Raw genomic sequence first — 20,936 nt, 5'->3', positions numbered from 1 at the left:
TACTATTAGCTCATGAAATAGGTAGTATATTTAATTGATTAACTGTACTATAGAGACTTTTGGTTTCTGTTTTCTGGGTAGTTACATAAAAATGCCACACAAAGCTAGAGTTATCTCTCCTAGTTTTTAATATGTAAAATAAATAAATAATTTTATTTGAATGGTTAATTCTAAAACATCGATAGTGAGGAAATCAGATTTCGCAGGCATGTGTGTGTTTGTGTCTGTGTGTATATATATATCTTGGATTTGCAATTGTTTAATTAGCAATTAGAGTGAGTGGATGCAAACTATAATTAAACCTTCCTAAGGGTGATTCTTGATGCTTTTAGAATTCCAGTATCTTCCAACTGTTGTATAACCAAAACCATATATATGATTTATATATAATATGTTATATATTATTAATGTATGTATACATGTATTATATATAATACATTTGAAGCCAAAATGTCATTTTAAAAGATCCTCAAACCTATTTGTTTCTTATCACTTCAAAATTTTCATCTTCTATTTCTTCAGCACTGAGTTTAAAAGAAAAAAAAGAGGAAATTAACTGAGCTCTGTACATTTAGTCATATACCAAAATCGTCTTTAAACAGATCTTTGGAGTGCTGTTAAAACTCAAGAAAGATAGAAACCAAAAAATGAGCTTATGAATAAGAAAAAATATAGCATATTTGCCACAAATTTATTTAATATTGGAAATTTCTGAAACAATAAGCTTTTCCATTTGCACTTCTAGTGTCATCTTTTCTCATCTCCCACTTGCTGGGAGAACATGTTGCCCAATCTTGTAACTTTCTTTTGACACCTTGTACTTGGATGAGGAGAATTGTCCTGCTATCAGATTTTTACCTATCATGCATATATGGATAATAGCAAATTTTCTTTTAATCTGACTTTTGCTGAATTTAATTGCTGACTTTTGCTGAAGGAAAGTCTCTTGAGATTCTTGAAGAGTATCTTGATAATGCAAAATAAACATTTAAAAAAAAAAAAAAAGAAGTACTCCTGAAACACTTCACTACTATAGACTTCACTATCCCTAAAGATAATGAATGGTATTATGGGTCAGCTAACACTTGGAAACTCAAAAGCTATCTTTGATGCTGTCTATCTGTTTTTGATCTCTGAAGCTCTGATAGCTAACCAAATATATCTATTCTTACATATTCTTAATATAATAGCTATGGATGATAGTGTATATACCAAGCAGAAAAACGATTTTAACATGATTTTCTTCTTTTTCTTTCCAACAGACTTGATGTCACAACAATTCTAATATGCACTGAGAACATGTTATGGTCAGTTTGCACATCTGTACAGAAGCTTTTGAATCCTCATGAGTATGTAGATGATAAAATTTTTAAAATTCATACCCATTGTAATAATCTCTTCACAACATTAGTCATTTTGACTTCACCACTAACTGAATTATACCAGTAAGTATCCAATATATTTTCTTTTTCGCTATTATGATATATAAAATAATGTGATTTAACAGAGTTATTTTCATGATACTTACTGAATTGTGTGAAGTAGCAAGTAGAAATTTATTGAAGTGCTTTTTTGATGTGAGGTGAACCATTTTACAAAACTAACACTAACCAACAGGGGTTTCTTCATTCTCAGAGTAATTTGGTCCTAGTAATGTGGTATATCTCTATTGGTCGAGCCTATTCAGTTGATAAGGCGCCAATACAAGCAGGATCATTTTGAGCATCACTATTTTGAGTTGTTTAAATGATCAAATTATATTAATGGATTGGTTATTTCAGTCATAGCTTGAATACTCTATGAAAAAATAAATCATATCCAATGGCTTTGTGCGCCTTTAAAAAATATTTTTTAATTTTTAATTTGATATACAGTGATTTTCTCTAATAAAAAAATATTTTTAAATGATTGTAAAATATTCTCAAGGGACTTCCCTGGTGGTCCAGCGGCTAAGACTCTGTGCTTCCACTGCAGGGGGGCGTGGGTTCGATCCCTGGTCAGGGAACTAAGATCCCACATGCTGTGCAGTGCGGCCAAAAAAATAAATAAAATAAAATATTCTCAAATCTGGAAGAGACCTAATGGTTCCATACTTTCAGTTACTCTGCCATAGATTTGCATTTTTAGTATTAGACTTTAGTGACTGAGCTAGTAATGGCAGTCAGTGGAAATAGGAACAAGTAATTACATTTTTTAAATGTTGAAATATTTTCCTTAGCTAAACAAATAAGATTTAGGGAAATTAAAAAATTTGAACTACTTTTCTGGCTTATTTCATTCAAATTTGTAATATTATAAAAGAGATTAGAGTAAATCTTATAATAAAACGTTAATACAATTTTGTTTAAACCCTCCTCCAGAATAGTCACTTTATCTTGAAAGACTAGATATTGCATATTCTTAGTTCCTTGGATAGTAAAAATTATACATATTTCTATTTCTTAGGATAAATTAGGTAAAGTATTTGTTTCTGCACTATGCTGGTAAAGACAATATATAAATCTTGATTTTCAGTAAATTTTAAGACTTTTGTGTTAGAAATTCTAAGAGTAATTAACAAGTTTGATTTCAATTTCCCTATAATTTTCACCCACTCCTTGACTTTCAACAGACCCATTGTTTACAGATTGCTTCTTCTGGCAACCTTACCATTGAGAACTCATTTTAGAAATGGAGAATTCTTTCAGAAAGGGAAAGAAATAGTGAGATAAATTGCCATAAATTTGGGATTATATACATAATGGTGCATAATCATAAAAAGCTCAAGGTCTGAAGCCTATAATAAATCCTAGTAAACTAAACTGATTTACCATAGATGAAAAAATTACTATGCTCTTAGTTCAATGGGTCATTTCATCTAAGGGGAAGGCCCTGTGAAAATCAGGAACAAAGTTGACAAATTTCATGGATTGGTCATGGTGAGCAATATTGAATTTCATGGTCTGTCACAGATGAATAGAAAAATTTTAACCCCCCAATGCATTTGTAAAACAAATAAATTATTATGAAAGATTGCATATTTTAATAATAATAATATAACACACATTCATTATTGTTAACCTGTGGCCTTCTGATACATTTTAAAACAACTATGGAAGTATTCAAATCTCTGTGATTTGTGCATTAGATATTGCACTGTAACCTCATTCAACAAATTTAAATTGCTAATTTCAACCAGGATTGCAGAACATTTTATACCAAGCACTGCCTCTGGTTTTCTTAATATAAAACATAGATAGTGGTATTGCTTTGAAGCATGAACAAAACTCTATACATACTTTAATTCTTTTATTATTTCTCAGATCATAAAAATTTTCACAGATTGTATCCATTTATGTTGATATAAAATTTATTATTGCTTTCCTAAAGTATAAATCTAATCTTTAAAATATATTTTGCTTTGTATTGACAAAGAAAATCTACAGGACAGCATGTTCCTCACCAAATAGGAAAAAAAAGTGTGTGTATGTTGCAAGAACCCAATTGACTTATTTATTAGCTTCTTTTCACAGCCAGGATATGATTTTCATATTATTAGTATTTTAGAAAAAAATTGTATCTCTGTCTCACATTTAAAAAGTAAACTGTATGCTTTGAGGAACTGGTGAAAAGTAGCAATCAGATGTTGATAGCATTGAATTTTTATAAACTATGCCTGACATTTGTTACTCTATGTGATATACCTTTTTTGAAGGTGACTGCCTTTATTCCAAGTAGTTCTGACAGATAAACTGATTGTATTTTCCTTCCTGAGCTTAGCATAGGACTACTAAATCCCAGGGCAGAAATACGATTTTTAAATCTTTTCAGAAAGAATGAAACCTGTTTGCAAAAATGTGTGTTCTTTTTTAACTCTCCTTTGCAGATTTCTGTTAGAATGTTGTAAAAGGAGTACTTTAGGTTTGTCCTCCAGGGAAAGAAACCTGCTGAAACAGAAAACATTCACCATGTATTTTCCAAAATGCTTATCACGTGTAGTTATACTTATCCTCATCTGTAAAGGCAGTTAAGCTGCACTTTCAGAAGTGTATTCAATGCACGTTCACACACATACCCAGACAGTGATTTCACGTATTGCATTTTGCTTGCGTAGAATGTTAGTTTTAGTTTGTATATAGCAAATTAAAATTAATTTTTAGAATTTTAGGTAAATGTAATTTAGTTTCAATTCGACAAATGTTGTTGCCTCCCTAGGCCCTATGATTGAGCACCAGGATTAAACACAAGGGGTACAGCAGTGAACAAGATGAAATATTCACCCCCAAGTAATTTAGGAAAGTCTGAAAAAATTTTTAATGTTAAAATTGAATGTTATATCTCCAGAATATTTTGATGTGTTATATAAAAACTAAAAATGGAAATTTTTTGAAAGTTGATTGTCCCCAGTGTTACATCATTTAATAACATGGAAGAATGAATTTCAGTACAAGTACCAACATACCAGGCAAAGGTTGGAGTCATCAGCAATAGGCCAGAATGTTGATCACTAAGCCAAGGAACAGCAGACCTATCTTTGGGGTTCACTTGTTATCATTCTCATGGCTTTTGAATCACTAAACTCTAAGGTATTTCAGTGCTTTGTCTGTAGTTCAGTTTCAAACTAGTACTAGGTGTTTTAAAGTTATTGTCTTAGCTTGTTTATCTCTTTAGTTATATGAAATTATTTCACTGTCCCTCACAAAACAGAACATGTTGGACTAAAACTTTGTTTTTCATACTTCAGGAATGTCTGGCACACTCGAAACAGGTAGTTCCTCAAAATGTTAAGCATAGGGATGCTCATGTAAAATGTTGAGCATATGGTCCTATGACAGTAGTTTTACTCCTAGGTATGTACACAAAAGAAATGCAAACATATGTCCATGCAAAGATTTGTACACAAGTGTTCATAGCAGCATTTTCCATAATAGCACAAAGTGGGAAGAACGCAAATGTCCATCAGCTGGTGAATAGAAAACAATATGTGGCATATACATACAGTAGAATATTATTCAGCCATAAAAAGAAATGGAGTACTGACAGATACTGCAACAGGGATGAACTTCAAAACCTGCATGCTAAGTGGAAAAAGCCAGACATGTGAGAGCACATATTGTGTGACTCAGTTTACTAGAAACTTCCAGAATAAGCACAGCCACAGAGACAGAGAGTAGATTAGTGGTTGTCAGAGGCTGAGAGGAGGGGAGAATGGATAGTCCCTGCTAAGGGTACAGGGTTTCTTTTGAGCCTAATTAAAATGTTATAAAATTAGATAGTGGTGAAAGTTGCACAGCTCTGTGAATATAGTAGAAATCAATTAGTTGTGTACTTAAAATGAGTAAATTTTGTGGTATGTGAATTATATATCTCAATAAAGCTGTTAAAAAATGAATATAGATTAGATGGGAATAGAAATAAAAATATGTAAAAAAAAAAAAAAGTGTCTGGCAGAATGCAAAATGATCCAGAAAACAGAGGTAGTTCTCTTAGCCATTTTGTTTAGATTAAATGACTCCCTTTGTACTCTTCCCTCTAAACATTATTTTTGAGGGAAATCTCTATCAAAAAAAAGAACTAAAATCAAACAGCTTTATGTGTGGTCTAAATAAGATAAAACACTGGTAAACGGCTAGTCGTTAATTTTGGAGAAAGCCAGTGCCCTGAATCTCTGACTAGCTGGTTCCTGCCCTGTACTCTGGGGTCAAGTCTTGTTCTGTCTCTTCACCATATGTCCTGTTCTCAATCTGCGCCTTGGCTGTGTACCACCCAAGACTGACTTCACAGATGCCCCCAAAATTCATCCTCCTTTCTACTGAGCAGGGTCTGACAATACCTTCTATTTATTCACTCCTTTTTTTTTTTTTTTAACCAGTATTTACAGTGTACTTTCTATAGGCCAAGCATTGTGCCAGTCATTTTCTAACTTCAAATCATCATTTTCTAACCTCAAAGAGTTATTTTCATCATGAGAAACACAAGCCAGGGGCAGGAGAAATGCAGGGAACCATACTGTACTCCAAGTAGCTTACCTTGTGTCTTTCACTTAATGACATTTAGGCAGCAACTTATAGTCCCAGGGGTAACACTGCTTTATGAAAGAAAAGCAGTGACTTAGAATTATGTTTAAAATGGTGAAGTAGATTGAATTTGGTTATCTCTACATATTCATGGTTAGTTGGCTATGATTTTAGGGGCATCAGAAAGGCTCATATGTCCTCAGTTATCTCAAGTATTCCAGTGTTGTCTCAATAGTTCAGTTTCAAACTAATTCTACTTCTTCTGAAGTTATGGTCTTCTCTTGTTATTTTTATTTATTGCATACCTCCAATGGATTCGGCACCATGGTAGCCACAGATGATATAAGACATCTCACCTGACCCCTCCGCCCCTGTGGAACTTACATCCTTGGGCTACCTCGATTCCATCCTGGAGATTTACTCCATTAGCATCATATTATGAGACACAGTTCTTCTGGGAGGGCAGCCAAAAGCAGGGTGGCACAAGAGAAACATAAAACGCAGCTAACTCTTTTTAACATATCAGTTTATCTCACTTTTGATGTGCACTGAATTTATTTCATTCTAGCAGCAGCTGGCTGCATAAGCTCAAGGAGTCAATCAGTTTTGATAATGAAAAAAGGAAGGAAGGCAACATAATTGTAGATCAGGGACCCAAAAGAGACAGAATCTGGGATAGTGTGCTCAAGTCGGGTGGTGTGATCAGCCCAGAGCCAGTATGATGTTAGTAATAGAGGAGGGGCATGATGTTGGAGGAAAGGCAAAGGCAAGGAGTTTCCCCAAATTTATATTTTTCCCATTAAGCAAAGCTGTCTTTACAGGCCACTAATTTGGAAATGTGAAGAAATGTATTCTGCTTCAACCTATGTACAATTACTTATTTTTAAAGGAGTATGCACATTTGCTATATCAAAATTCTTTTATGCCTTGTGGAAAATATAATTCTGTGGCTCATATGATTGTATTTTACTCTCCACTATGAATTATTTAGAGCATCTTCTCTTTTAACTGTATACCAAAACATCATTAGAGGTTATCTAATAGCTAGATCATCATTTCATTCTCCCATGGAGGCTTGTAGGCCAATTTTCACCCTGTTATACTCTCCAGAATAATGAAACTAATTTGGGATCTTGCTGTGGAATTAAATGCTCATACAGATCCCACCCCCTCTGAGACCATAAACATCTGCCATAATATTTTATTATCGCCAAATAACCTTACTATTGCCAGTACAACTCTCAGTGGAGGAAAAGAGTTTAGGGACTGGCAGAAATGTTCTAGGAAGTATTGCATTGCCAATGGTTTGTAGTCTAAGAAATTTTGGCACCAAATAACCATTCCATTATTATTAGATCCTCCATTATTTTTTCTAATCTTGAGAATAAAACTGTACCTAGACAACTGTTTAGACTATTAGGAATTCCATGTCAGTTCTGAGGTAGTTGTAGACCTTCTGAAGAAGTATTTGCAACTGTCGTTATCATACTGATACTACCTTACATTTGTTGAGCCCTTATTATGTACAAGGCACTTTGCTAAAGGCTTTTATGCATTATCTCAATCATCACACTGACCTTGTGAGGTGATTATTATTATCCCCATCTTACAAATGAGAACACTGAAGCAAAATTAATTGCCAAACAACATTACACATCTAATAAAGAGCCCACCCAAGATACACACCCAGGCTATCTGGCTCCAGAGGTCCTGCACATACTCAGGCAGGTGCATTTATGATCTTCCATGACCCTCCCCTTGGGTATGGAGCAGGCAGCAAAAAGTGAATGTAAAAGGATCAGAGGTAGAGTTAAGTCCTAAGAAGAAGCAAAGCCAAATAAGGGCATAACGAGGGATGGAGTGGTGAGAAGGGAAATATTTTAGACAGGGTGGTCAGGGAAGACTTATCAGATAAGGTTTTGAGGTAGAGCCATCTATAGAGCCAGTTGAACATGACAGAGAGGGCATTCTAGGTAAGGTATTCATTCTTGGAGAAATGAGGTGCCCCCTACCCCCTGCAGATAACTGGACAAATGGGGATTTATGCAAAGGGCTCAAAGAGGTAGGTGGAAAAGTAGGCAGAGGCTATGATACCACAGCCTCTAGTTCCTCCTTCTCTCTCATCAAGCCCAGCTCTTGTCCCATCCTTTTACCCAAGTACGTCACTTTCTTTGAGACAGCCTTTTTTTCCAGACTCCTTACTGTACCTCCTCTCACATTATACCAGCACCTTCCTCTTCCTAGCTCCCTTGCTAGTACGTGTCCCTCTCCTGCACCCTCACTCTCTTGGCCTCTCTGTTCAGCCTCTGGAACACTGTTGGCAAAAATCACTCAGCTGTCCTTTTGTACCGTTTGACAATCCTACCCCTTGTCCTGTCTCTGGGTAGCTCCCTCTTTCATCCTTCTTCACTTTGGCCAAACCCTCCACCTTGTCCCATCCCACTATTTGCTAGAAGGTGGCCTTCTCCTTTACTTCTCTGTGAAACCCAGACCATCATGTATGTACTTTAACTTCTCATCTCCATTCTTAATAATTATCTTGATTCTTACTTACCTTTACATCCTTTGACTGGTGATCAGTGAGTCTATTTTGCCAACCACAGCAAATCTTTTAACCTGAGCTCTTGATGACATTTACCTCCTACACCATGGCCTTAGTCTCTGGTTCTTCTCCCCAAGACTCTCTTGTATTAAAAAATATTCCTTCTTTATTATTGTGCCTCCCTTCTAAAACAGAGCTTGTGCTCATTGTCTCCACTTTGGCACCTACCATTTACTCAATATACTGCAGCTGCCCTCATCATGCTAAACAAACAACATGGGCTAGGTCATCCATGCACACCCAATTGCTAACTTTACAATTTTTGTCCCTCCATTCACTTACCCTCTCTGCAGCTTATGACACTATTGGCCATTTCTCTAACCCTAACATCACTTTCTCCTGGCTCTTTGCCTACTTCTCTGATGATTCCTTCCGCTTCATTTGAGTGCTTCTTTTTCTCACCTCATCCTTTAAATGTTGGTGTGTTCCAGAGTTCCATCCTTGTCCATCTTTTCATCTTACACTGTTTCTTTGGGTGAATTCACCCATTCCCATGGCTTCACCATTATGCTAGTGACTTACATATCAGTATCTTCAATCCAAATGTCTCTTGTATATGCTGAATCAGTAAATCCAAATTCCTATTGGAGTCTGCAGCCCCCTCAGCATATCTAAAACTAAGGAAAGCACCTGCAAGTCGTCCAGACTTCCCCTTTTATCTTAACCCTTCTGCCTTCTACCTCCTCCCTTTTGCTGCCTCCAACCCCATATCATTAGAGAATGAATATTGTTAATTCTATTAATTTTATTTCTTTTTATATTTGTCCCATACACACGATTTCTTCTGCTTCTTACTTTGGTTTTGGACTTTGTCTTCTTCTGCCTGGTCTACTGAAATATCATCTTCATTATCTCCCTTCCTCCTGCCCTAATCTCCAATCAGTTCTCCTCACTAGTGCACAAGTGAGTTTCCTAAAATGTAAAATAGCTGATAAAACTCCTATGCTATAAACTCTTCAGTGATTCCTCATTGCTAATACAAAGTCCAGACTCCTTAGAAAAGCATGTCTTGGTGTCCTGACCTAGCTCATGCCTGCTTCTCTAGTTCACACAGTGGAAGGTATGGGGTGGAAATAGGACAGCCTCATTTTGGAGCCTATTTATGGAATTTGGTTCTATCTGAAATTTAGTGAGGAAATGGCTTTCAAAGAGGAGATGATCTATTAAAAGTCTAAAAAATGTCAACATGTATTTAATTAGAAGGTGTTCTACTTGGCGAAACAAACAGTGGAGAGGCAGGTCAAATTTGGAAATGTGAGGATACAAGAAGCAGGCTGTAGGATGAAAAGAGAGGGGTGGGTTTTCAAAGTCAAATTCCGTTCTACCTATTATTTAAAAGATGCTATTGCTACTGTACTTTAGATGAAGAGAGATAGCACCACTTCAAACAATTCTATTTCTAAAATGTTCCCAGTTGTGACTCTTAACTCCATGTAGGCAAATATAGTCTTCTGTTATTATAAAAATTTTATTAGACAAGCTATCTACTAAAGATTTTATGTAACAAATCCTTTTTTATTACCTCAAGATTTATTGTTGAATTTGGGCCAGCATAGAAAAATGTTATAGTTACTTCTCCAAAGATAGTTGTAGACCAGATATTCTGGCCAAATTGTTTTAATTTTGAAATCACAGTCGTATATTTTACAGTTAAATTCTTTACCCGCCTTCTGTAGGCCCTTAGGAGCATAAAAAATTAATTGTAAATTCTCATTAATTGTTTAGTATTTATAAATCACTTTAAAGAGTAAAAAGAGGTACCTTTATGCTAAACATTTTTGCATTAACGAAGTGCACAAGTGACAAAAAAAAAAAGACAAAATATTGACATTTATTGGATTCAGATTGAGGGAGGGAGACATACGTGGTATTCATTTTACTATTCTTCATACATTTATTTTTGACAAATTTTATAATGGGAATTTTTTAAATTAGATGATAATGGTATTGTCATACCTTCCCAAGTGTAAGGGTTGTTGCAGAGAGGCCTCTGAATCACCTATTAAATTATAAATACCAAGTGGATGAAGTGGGTGCATTGTCCATTCTAGCACAATACTGTTTTGTGTAAAATCATTAACTTTGAATACTAAGGAAAAATAAGTTTTGATGGTCTTCATAGTTAATGTTCCCTGTATATGCTGAAATAATGATTTTTATTTCCCTAGGACTTTTCAGCATGGCATGAATGATTCTGCTTCAGATTCCTTAAAGCCATTTTTCAAGCAACCATTACATTGGCTTTCTTGCATATCACATTTCTACCCTTCTTTACTCAGGTGAGAACCTCTAAAAACTATACTATCTATAATTCTTTGATTCCTTTGAAGTTTAATAGAAACTTTTATCCACGGAGGTAAATGCATCTTACAAAAAGAAATTAAAACTTTTGACACTACGCAGGTAAGTAAAGAGTATATTTCTTTTTTTAGCTCAAGAATCCAAGATATAGGCCTCATAATCATTCTACTAACATAGTTTTACTAAAGTAATGGAAAAATGTGAATTTTTGGAATTAGTTTTATTTTAGCTAATTGCCTAGACATTTTAAAATTCATCCTTCTTGATCTATGACTGGGGATTTGACAGTTCTCCAACTAATTGTCAAAAAAAAGCAGTAATACGGGGTAATTCATGTGACTAACTCAGAGCCTGAGGAAAAAGTTGAGAGAGGAGTAACTTTAAAAATTATGAATAGGGTCTTTCACTTTTATTATTTAATTAATGGCATTTAAACATAAGAAAAATCATTTAAAGCATGAAATGTACTTCCAGAGTAATTTGATGACATTTTGTGGCATTACGTGGAATGTCAGTTTGATTCTTTGCTGAATATATCATAGGAAAGTACCTTTCCTTGGTATCTGTGAATAAATATATCATGTATAGCTGTAGGAGAATATTGTTAATCCCTACACATTCTTGATTCATCTTAGAAATACACTATTAGTGATTTCACTATTTAAATTGACTGACTATATCTCTCTCTTGAGGAACAAGAGTCCTACCCGTAAAAAGAGGGCATGAAAACCTCATACACAAGTCTCTATAGACACAATAAACATATACTGTTTACCTATTATGTGCCTGTCCCCATATATGTAACAGGGAATCCAAGATCAATGAGACATTTACCCTCCTACCTTCAAAGACCTCAGAGTATTGTTGTTACTTCACTTACATATAAAACACTTTCAACATCTCTGAACAATTCCTTATGACTGATTCCTAGAAAGGGAGCACCCTGGGACTTCCCTGGTGGTACAGTGGTTAAGACTCCACGCTCACAATTCAGGGGGCCTGGGTTTGATCCCCGGTCAGGGAACTAAATCCCGTGTGCTGCAACTAAAGATCCGGCGCAGCCAAATAAGTAAATAAATAAATAAATATTTTTTAAAAAAAGAAGAAAGAAAGAAATGGAACACCCTTAATACTCTGTCACCTCCATACACTGCAGCTGGCATGTAAATACCTCTTATGTCTTTGAGGATTAAATAGCTGACTTTAATATTCGTTATTGCAAAGATAACACATTAAACAACTGGATCCTTTACAGTGTGGGTTAAACAAACAACCTATTTCATTTTGATGAGTTCCCAAACTTGTAAACATATTTGTTCTCCATGTTATTATCACATTTGTTTAATCTATTTTTATTGCCTGCTTTTATCTTAATCTATAACGGATGGAGTTACCTCTTTAAGCATAGCTGATAAGACTTCCACCTCCAGGCTTGCTCTGTTCAGCCCATCTAGAAGCCTGGGAAGTCAGCATGTAAATGGGTTTATCTTTCAAATAGCTTCTTCTTATATTTAACTTCTTTCTCTTTTCTATACCTAAAGCAAACGTAAATGTAATAAGACTTTTCTTTCTTTCTGCTTGATTGTAGCAATCAATCTTCACTATTATCCTAATGCAAAGATTAGAACATGGTGGTGACTATTCAGCCCACAGTGGAAATGCAATTTGATACACGTTTTCTGGAGAGCAATATAATAAACTGTATCAAAAACCTTAAAAATATTTATGGCCCTTTATCCAGCAATTCCATTGCTAGGAATCAATCATAAAGAATTAATCAGAGCTGCTGAGAAAGTTTTATATGCAAGGATATTCATCGAAGCATTATTTGTAAAAGGAAAACATGGAAATAAATGTCTCACAGTATGGAAGTAGACAAATCACCTATGGATTAGCCACGCGATAGACTACTGTGGCGTCGTTAAAAAGGTTGATTTTGAAAAATATTATATGACAAATCATTGTGATTTATACTTAAGGGAAAACTGCAGGTTAGTAATGTTGTAGTAATCAAAGCCAGCCCAATTTTTAGAGTGATAACTGTGAACCTGACAAGCCCAGTGCTTCATGTACATTATCTTTTTCAAACCTCACACCAGTCTTTGAAATAAGTACTCATGTGCTTCTTTCATGGAGAGTAAAGTGATGTGCAGGTAGCAACTTTCTGAAGAGAACAAATCTGGGAGGCAGACTCTGAACCTCGGCTTGTCTGCTTCCAAAGCCCGAGCTCGTGACAACTGCATCTCCACCTTTCAGAGGGAGAGCAGTTCAGGGTGACGTTAACAGTCATGCAAGAAAAATCTAAGATTGTCAGTTATTCATTATGTAAAGTCTCTTTATGGTTCGACTTGCAGAAGCCCCGATATACTAATGTATAGTGTTTACCTCCAAGGGATGGATCTAGTACGCAGATTCCCCAAACTTGCATCATATGGGAGCCCCCGTTTCCCAGGGGATGAACAATTATTGCAAGATGGCACACAATTGAGAAGTGTTGAACTATGCCATACTACTCTACACACAGCATTTTAAAAGTATGTAGAGAAAAACAAATATTGAAAGGATATAAAAACTCTATGCTAGAGAGCTTATAGTTTACATGTTTATATGGTAGGATTGTAAGCAAATTTAATTTTTATCTGGGCACTTTCCAAATTTCCTATAATGAAAGCAGCTTAATTTTATTAAGATAAAAAAAATTTTAAAGGAAAAAGAAACCTCATTTTTTTAAATGCTCTTTGATTCACATGCATTACCCTGTAACCTCTCTACAGAGGATTTCTAGCTCTGGGCACTTCCTTTACCCCAACATTCTATGTCCGGCTGCCCATATTTCTTGAATGACCCACTGTATTACTGGAAACCCAGCATGATCTCTTCAACAGATCCTTCTTTTCACTCTTCCCTTGTCCCCTAACCATGGTGTCTTTTCTATAAGGAACATATCATTCTTAAACACTTCCAGGGTAGAATCTTGATTCTGCTTTCCATATTGACCTGCTTGTTGCCTGTTCCTACTGTATTATCATGTTCAGTTGATTCGTTCCCACAGTTCTCTTAGAACCAGTCTTTCTCTACAACCCATTGCGACAACCTTGGTCCATCTTACTATTATTTAATATGTTTTAAAAACTGTTTTCGTTAACACCATTCTACTGCTCAAGAACCTACAGTAGCTTCTGCTTCTCCCACACTGCCTGGCTTGTTTCCTGGAGCACCCAACACTCTTCTCTGCTCCAGTTGTCAGTCTTCTCTCTTGCCTTTAAGACACAGTTATTCTACAATTTTAACTTTTATTTATTGCTTACTCTCAACTTTGAGCCTTTATTTATGTAGTTTTCTCTCCTGAAATGCCTTTGGTTCTCTCTCTTGCCTTTTTAAATTCTCCATGCAGGTACAGTATGAGCCCTTCTACCCTGACTTTCTGACAGTTATTCTCTCTAACAGTTCCATATAATCTGCACAGAAAGACATGATCCATGTGATTCATGATCCAACATGTTCAGAACAGAGGAACCCAGGATAGCAATAAAAGTAGTTTCAAAATAACTCAACTTATTGATTTGCATTTGTCAAGCATTGCAATGGGAATTCCTAGACCACCATCATGTGACCTTAAAAATCTTTACCTTTCCATCCATTTTCTCACATAAATCAGCTGTTTCTGTGTGTTTTTCACCCCCAAATTATCCTCCAAAGCTCCATTCCTCACCTTAGCAACTAAAATGAACTGTTCAGGGAAATACACACAGGTTGAATGATGATAAACTAAAAATATATTATGCTTTTTTTTTTGGAAAGGGTGAGGATGAGACTAAAATATTTAATATTATGACGTATCTTAGTAATTTAGTCACCTGTTTGCTCATTTATTTACACCTGTGCATTGTTTCAGAAAGATTTAAGTTGGCTTTTAATAGTATTAAATATATTAAGATAATGAATTAAAAGTAGGTGAGAAGGAAGAAACAGAGCAAGGAGGACATGAAATTAAGACTTACAATAAGAGTTAGAGATGCATAAATAGTTGTATGCACCGTAAATTTGTCTAGAGGGTTACTAGAGAATGCCTAACCAAGTATATAAATTGGTAAAAATAGAATTTTTCATGTTCTCCTAGAACTCCTGGAATAGAGTTTAGAAGAGTTTGCTTTAGGGAAAATATATGTATTTTCAAGCAATAAGTAAAATATACTATATTCATTATCCCTAGCAGTGTTACAGGCTAACAATGTGAGTTGATTTAGAAAGGGTAATCAGTTTCATGCTAGATTAAACTAAAGCATGTGGAGAATATATTAATCTCAGTGTTAATACTATGACAGCACACTGTACTTTCATATAAATGTTCAAGAAAGAATACTATCTTAGTCAATTATACTGTTGCATTATAAAGTTTTTTAAATTATTTTCCCAACTTTCATCATCTTGTGGTTCTCTCAGTAGTTCCAAATACTTTTCAGGTCTTCCTTAGCTAAGGAGGTCATAACTGGACACTGAATCCAAGTCGCATAATCAGTGTGAGTAAACAGTCCATTCATTTTACACTGCTCATTTTCTTTTATGATGACAACATGATGTTTTGATTCATGGCCAGTCCATTCTGAGCTATGGATATTTCTTTCTACTATGCTTTTGTTTCCATTATGGTTTTACTCAATGTAATCCCATTTTGGATTTATATGCTTTTTTTTCCCCTCCCTAAATATTAAGCTACCTTTGGCTTCGTTATATTATATGCTATGTGGTTCTTCCCATTTACACAGTTTACCAAGATGTGTTCATTCATTCTTTCGATAAATGCATTTTAAAATTTTTCTCCAAGTAAGGCGTATGCTAGGTATAAGTGGTGAGGGAAGAGATAGCCAATAAAATTTCTCTGTCTCCTTTGCAGGTTCATCTACTTTGGCCTGGCCATTAAAAATTGAACATCTTTAGCATTCTATCATAGAACCTTTTGTAGGTGAACTCACACATGTCTATGGTTTCATGTACTTTTTAAGTGCCCCCCAATTCAAATCTCTGCTTTTAATCTCTTCCAGGACTACAGACCTATATGTTCATGGGTGTGAATCATACATGAATGTCTTCTTCAGGTTTATACCTGGTGAGCACAGAGACACCTCAAACTCAACATGACCAAAACTGAACTTAGGATACTCCCCTCCAAATTGATCCTCTTTCATTTTCCCCCATTTTGATTAATTGTACCTGCATGTGATTGTGTAAAGCAGAGACCAGAAGGCAACCTGAATACCTCCCTATTTCTCTTCTACTGGATCCAGTTCATTACTGACTCTCGTTAATTTTAGCTCCTAATATCTGCTCTCCATAGTACCACCTTCGCCTTAGTGCATCACCTCTCTCCTGACTACTGCAATGACTCCTTGGTTTCCTCCCGTGTATATGTTGACTCCAATATTCTCCAAACTATAGCCAGAGACTTCTCAAACCAAAATCTGTTTTCAAAACTAAGTTTTATCATTTCACACTTATAACTCACAGCCTTCCATGAATTCCCCTTTATCCTTAAGCATACACAAAAAATTTACCATGGCCTGTAAGACCTACATAGATGTGGCTTACCCTCCTCTGCAAACTCTTCTGATACCACACTACCCTGTGATTTTGCTCCTCACACATTAACCTTTTTTACATTTCCTTGCCATGAAATGTTCCATTCTGCCACAGGATCTTTGCACATACTTTTCCCTTTCCCTGAAAGGTCTTCTTCCTCTTTCACCTAGTAATGTCAACGTATCTTCCTGTCTCAGTTCCAGTGTGACTTCTGTAGGGAAGCCTTTCATCAACCCCAAAGACTAGCTTACTTCTTCTTACTACATCTTCTAATAGCATCTTTTGCTTTTTCTTGATTGAGTTTTTATAGTTGTAATTTTATCTTTATTTGTATGACCATTTAAACCATGCATGTATTCCCTGCTAAATTCTGTAAAAACAATGACTGTTTGTTTTTTACTTACTGTTGTGTCTCCATGGCCTTGCACATAGAAATCAGCCAACAAATATTGGTTTAATGACTAAGTGAATTAAGGAACAAATGAGTTATTGTAGTATTGTTTCAGATATTGCCACAGTCAATGGTACTTTTCTTTTCAAACATTTGATCTGAGTGGTCAAGCTCAGTGATGGGAAGAAAGCTCATTTTGGGGAGGTGGCTTCTAGTATCCTCAGGAGTGAACATCTGGGGAGGAGGACAAAAGAGAACTTTGGTCTCCCAGCTGCTGCTGTCAGGCTGTTCCATAGGACTGAAGAGAAAAGTTTAGAGAACTTGTACTCTGATGAGGTGCCAAGCTTTGACCTGGAGCCAACAGTCAGGGGAGAAGTAATGGGAACTTTTGAACACCAAAGCTCTAACATGGCTGTTCCAGAGTGTGGATGGACAAGCAGCTGGATCTTTGAAAAGATTTTCAGAGAAAAAGTCATATGTTTGTGGAGCAGTTACTAAAAGAAGTGAAAATGTCAAGTGAGCTGGTTACTTGATATAGCTAGATATTTCTACATATCTTTCCTTTTCTATTATGGTTTAAAGGTATTATATAAATAAGAATATAGCAATGGAACCAGCAATGAGATAATAAGAAACAGATATAGGTTTTCACATTGGACAGACAGGGTTTGCAGACGTGTATAGTTTTGTGATCTTGGAAAGTTAGTTAAATAGTTTATATTTTTGTGAGGAAGTTGAGACATAAATACAGTATGATCTTATTGATCTACTTGAAAACAGCACATAATACCATTGTCTACTTCCCCCATCTTGAAACATCTTCTTCCCTTAGCTTCTGAGATATTCTCATGGCAGAGTTATGAGGATTTAATTAGCTAACGTGCCTACAAGGCACCCATCACGTAAGTGCTTACTAAACAATCATTCAGTACTGCTGTGTTAGTGAAGAGCTGTATGTTTCAGAAAGTGGCAGGTCTTACCAATTATCCAAACATGTTAAAAGGACCAGCTCCAAGTATGATAAAGTGGAAAGAATATTGAACTACTTTCTCATTGGGTCTCTGCACTTATCAGAACTGTGATGCCAGGGGAGACCTTTCTTGAACTCCTGTAGCAGGATATTTATTATCTGGTAGACAAGGACCAATAATAGTTAAAGGCTCCAGAGAGATAACTTCTGCTCCTCTAAAGGGATGGTTGAGTGATTTAGTAGTCTCCAGTGTCTTATTGACTCAGGTGCTAGAATAGCACTTCTGGGAGAGTCCAAAAGTGATGGTTGACATGTAATATCAGCATTATTTTTAAAATTAAAATTAGATTCTTATGTATTTTTAGAAATAAGGTACACTAACCTGTGTAACACTAAAGTGTGGAGCTAGGGCTATGAGTTTGGGGCACTAATATATCTTTGGGTGATTTTTGAGAAATGGGGTCATCCCAAGTGAAAAAGTTTAATTTGCTAAAATCAAGAAATAATTCACATCCTCACAGGTTGAATGCCTATCCTTTAAGTTGCATACCAGGTAGTGTGGATACCATCAACTCTGAAAAAATAAGACTCTTTAAGAGTATCAGTTTACCTAAGTGGACAAAGTTATTAAAAATCAAGGCAAATCCTATATATAAATGTGCAGGTGAACCCTGTCTTATTTCTATTTATTGAATCATCTCTAATTATAAATATCATAGAGACTTGGCTATACCCATTATAGAGATTAAAATGTATGCAAACATTTTCAATGTTATAACTACATATAATTTGCACATTCTTGATTAAAGTGATGAAGAAAATACTTTGGGTTTTTGTTTTCCCCCCTCAGCTTTTTTCCCCAGGTACTAAAGAGAAAATGTTAGAACTGTTTTAAATATTTGTCTTCCTAGAAAGATTTGGAAGGATTAGTTTTGGAAAGGCAAAAGTAGTATAGTAGTACGGAGCTTTTCCTCCTCTGCTTTCATTATCCCACTTTAGGGCCTTCACCCTCAGTTTCTCTTTAGTTATGCCCTTGCCTTTGTTCTCTGAATCATGTAACTTATGGTCTCTGGTATAAATTTGGCCCAGTAATCCATGACAGGAACCATCTGGTCAAAATCAGTCCCTAGATACCTTAAATAACATGGCTCCAATTTGGGAATCAGCCTTGAGACCACAAACCTGAGTTTGAGTCAAAAACATGGTATCCTCAATCAGGAGGTTGAATAGAGCCAATCATCCTCAATGCTGGAAAATGCAACTTACCCACCATATATCAACCAGGTTAAATGGAAGGAAACATGGAGTAGTGGAATAATCATGGGTTCTGAAGTCAGAAAAACCTGGGTTCAAAGTCCAGTTGCCATATTTATTAACTAAATGACCTTGAAATATTTTCCCAATATTCCTGAAACATACATTAAGTGAGATGAGTCCTAAGTGTCTCCATGCATGTCTTATTTTGCATTTCCCCGAGAAGCAGACCCTGAGACAAGGATTGAAGTGAAAGTACTTTATTTTCTAAGTGGACGAAACACTAGAGGGGAATGAGTAAGTGAGACAAAGAAAGAAAGACAGCAAATAAAGATTAGTGTAATCAAGCCAACTACCATAGGAGTAACTGGAACTTATACCTTCAGGGGAAATTCTTGGAGCCAGTGGGAAAGGCACATCTCAGAGTTTTCCCGCCAGGGCAACAAGGATACTGAGGAATTTATTAGCAATTTTCATCCGTCATTGGTTGAAGGCTGCTCTGGAGGTGTTAATTTGCTGGCACTTCCAACCTGTCTTGCTGGAAGGTAGAGAAATGCAGGTTCTGACAGCAAAAGGCAGGCCATTGTCAACTGAGTGGTAAAGGCAAGAGGATGTGGGGACATTGACATTTGTTCTAACCCTTGCACCACTGAAATCCACTCATTATTGATGTTAAGTTCTCTGGGCCTTACCATGGATTCTTCAAGGTGATGGCTGGTCAAAAAAAAAAAAAAAGTTTTATTATGGTTGAGTTAATGGGACAAGTTAAAGTGTCTCCTGCTTCCGTTATTCCTGAGTCTGCAAATGCTAATCGTCATTAAATTCCTCTACCACTTATTCTAGCTTCCCCTTACCCTTGGTCATCACATCTGCTGGCGTATGTTGCTTACCCAGCATAGACACAGACCTTCATCCTCGAGATGTTGAACCATAACTACCATTCCCTTATCAGAATGTGGTTACTTTGGTCACCTATTTATGGTTATTACCAGTCATGAGAGCATCAAGAGATGCCCTGGTGAATCCCTTGAGTTACAGATATACTCCTCCCTGCTCCCCATATGCAGTAGCAACCCTAGCTCCTCAGTGATAATCAGGGTTATTACCCTTACCAATATAGTAGCCCCTTTCTTTGCCTGCTAGGCTGCTGGCATGGGAATCCAAAAATAACTAGAAGGCAGCTTTAACATTAGCTTTAGTGGAATTCTTAATGGTCCCCTGGTAGAGGTGTGCATTCCCCAAGTCACCCCACCACGGAAACCAGGACCTCCACTCCCCCAGAGCCTATGGGGAGTTATGGGAATGGAAAACACAAATTCCTAGCGGATAATCAGGAACCCTGGTGAGGAGGTGGCTTCTAGTATCCTTCGGAGAGAACTTTCAACCGTGGCTCCTGGACCCATGTGGTTTTTCTCTTAGGGACATAGATGGCTGTTCATTTAAAGTAAATACCAAGTGTTGAAGAACAGTGCCCAACACTGCTCGGTGTTATCCCCAAGCTGTGCATTTCAGAGTCCATTCCAATGTTCCCCTAGTCTGACAGCTTCTGCATGTTAAGTATATGGTGGGAGCAGTGACTCCCATGGTCATGTGACCTGAGCAGTGCGGTTGCTCTTATTGCAGAGTCTGAACCTACTACAGAGTCTTTTCTTGCCCTGTGCCCCACACACAGCTGTGGTTGGAAGTCAAGCCATAGTGCACTGACAGGGCTAAGGTTTTTTAAATTTTCTACTGCAGTGTGAACACATACTAAAAAACTGCAGAAATTACAAGTGAACTACTTGATAAGTTTTCATAAAGTAAACACACCCAAATACAGCCAAAATTTTGAACAATGATTCTATA

General features: G+C 36.2%; 1 protein-coding gene across 8 annotated transcripts in view; it reads left to right on the top strand.

Annotated features, from left to right (window-relative positions):
• Positions 1-20,936, top strand: part of KIAA0825 (KIAA0825 ortholog) — a 404,031-nt gene that overhangs the window by 135,240 nt on the left and 247,855 nt on the right. For all 8 annotated transcript variants that reach the window (XM_059916768.1, XM_059916769.1, XM_059916770.1 and 5 more), the window contains 2 exons: positions 1,263-1,445; positions 10,767-10,877. In XM_059916768.1, the coding sequence (XP_059772751.1) occupies positions 1,263-1,445; positions 10,767-10,877 (294 nt within the window). The remainder of the gene's footprint in view (positions 1-1,262; positions 1,446-10,766; positions 10,878-20,936) is intronic.

Source organism: Balaenoptera ricei, chromosome 3 (assembly GCF_028023285.1).
Source record: "Balaenoptera ricei isolate mBalRic1 chromosome 3, mBalRic1.hap2, whole genome shotgun sequence".
Taxonomy (NCBI): domain Eukaryota; kingdom Metazoa; phylum Chordata; class Mammalia; order Artiodactyla; family Balaenopteridae; genus Balaenoptera; species Balaenoptera ricei.
The sequence above is the reverse complement of the archived record's forward strand: the minus strand, read 5'-3'. Positions and strand labels throughout refer to the sequence as shown.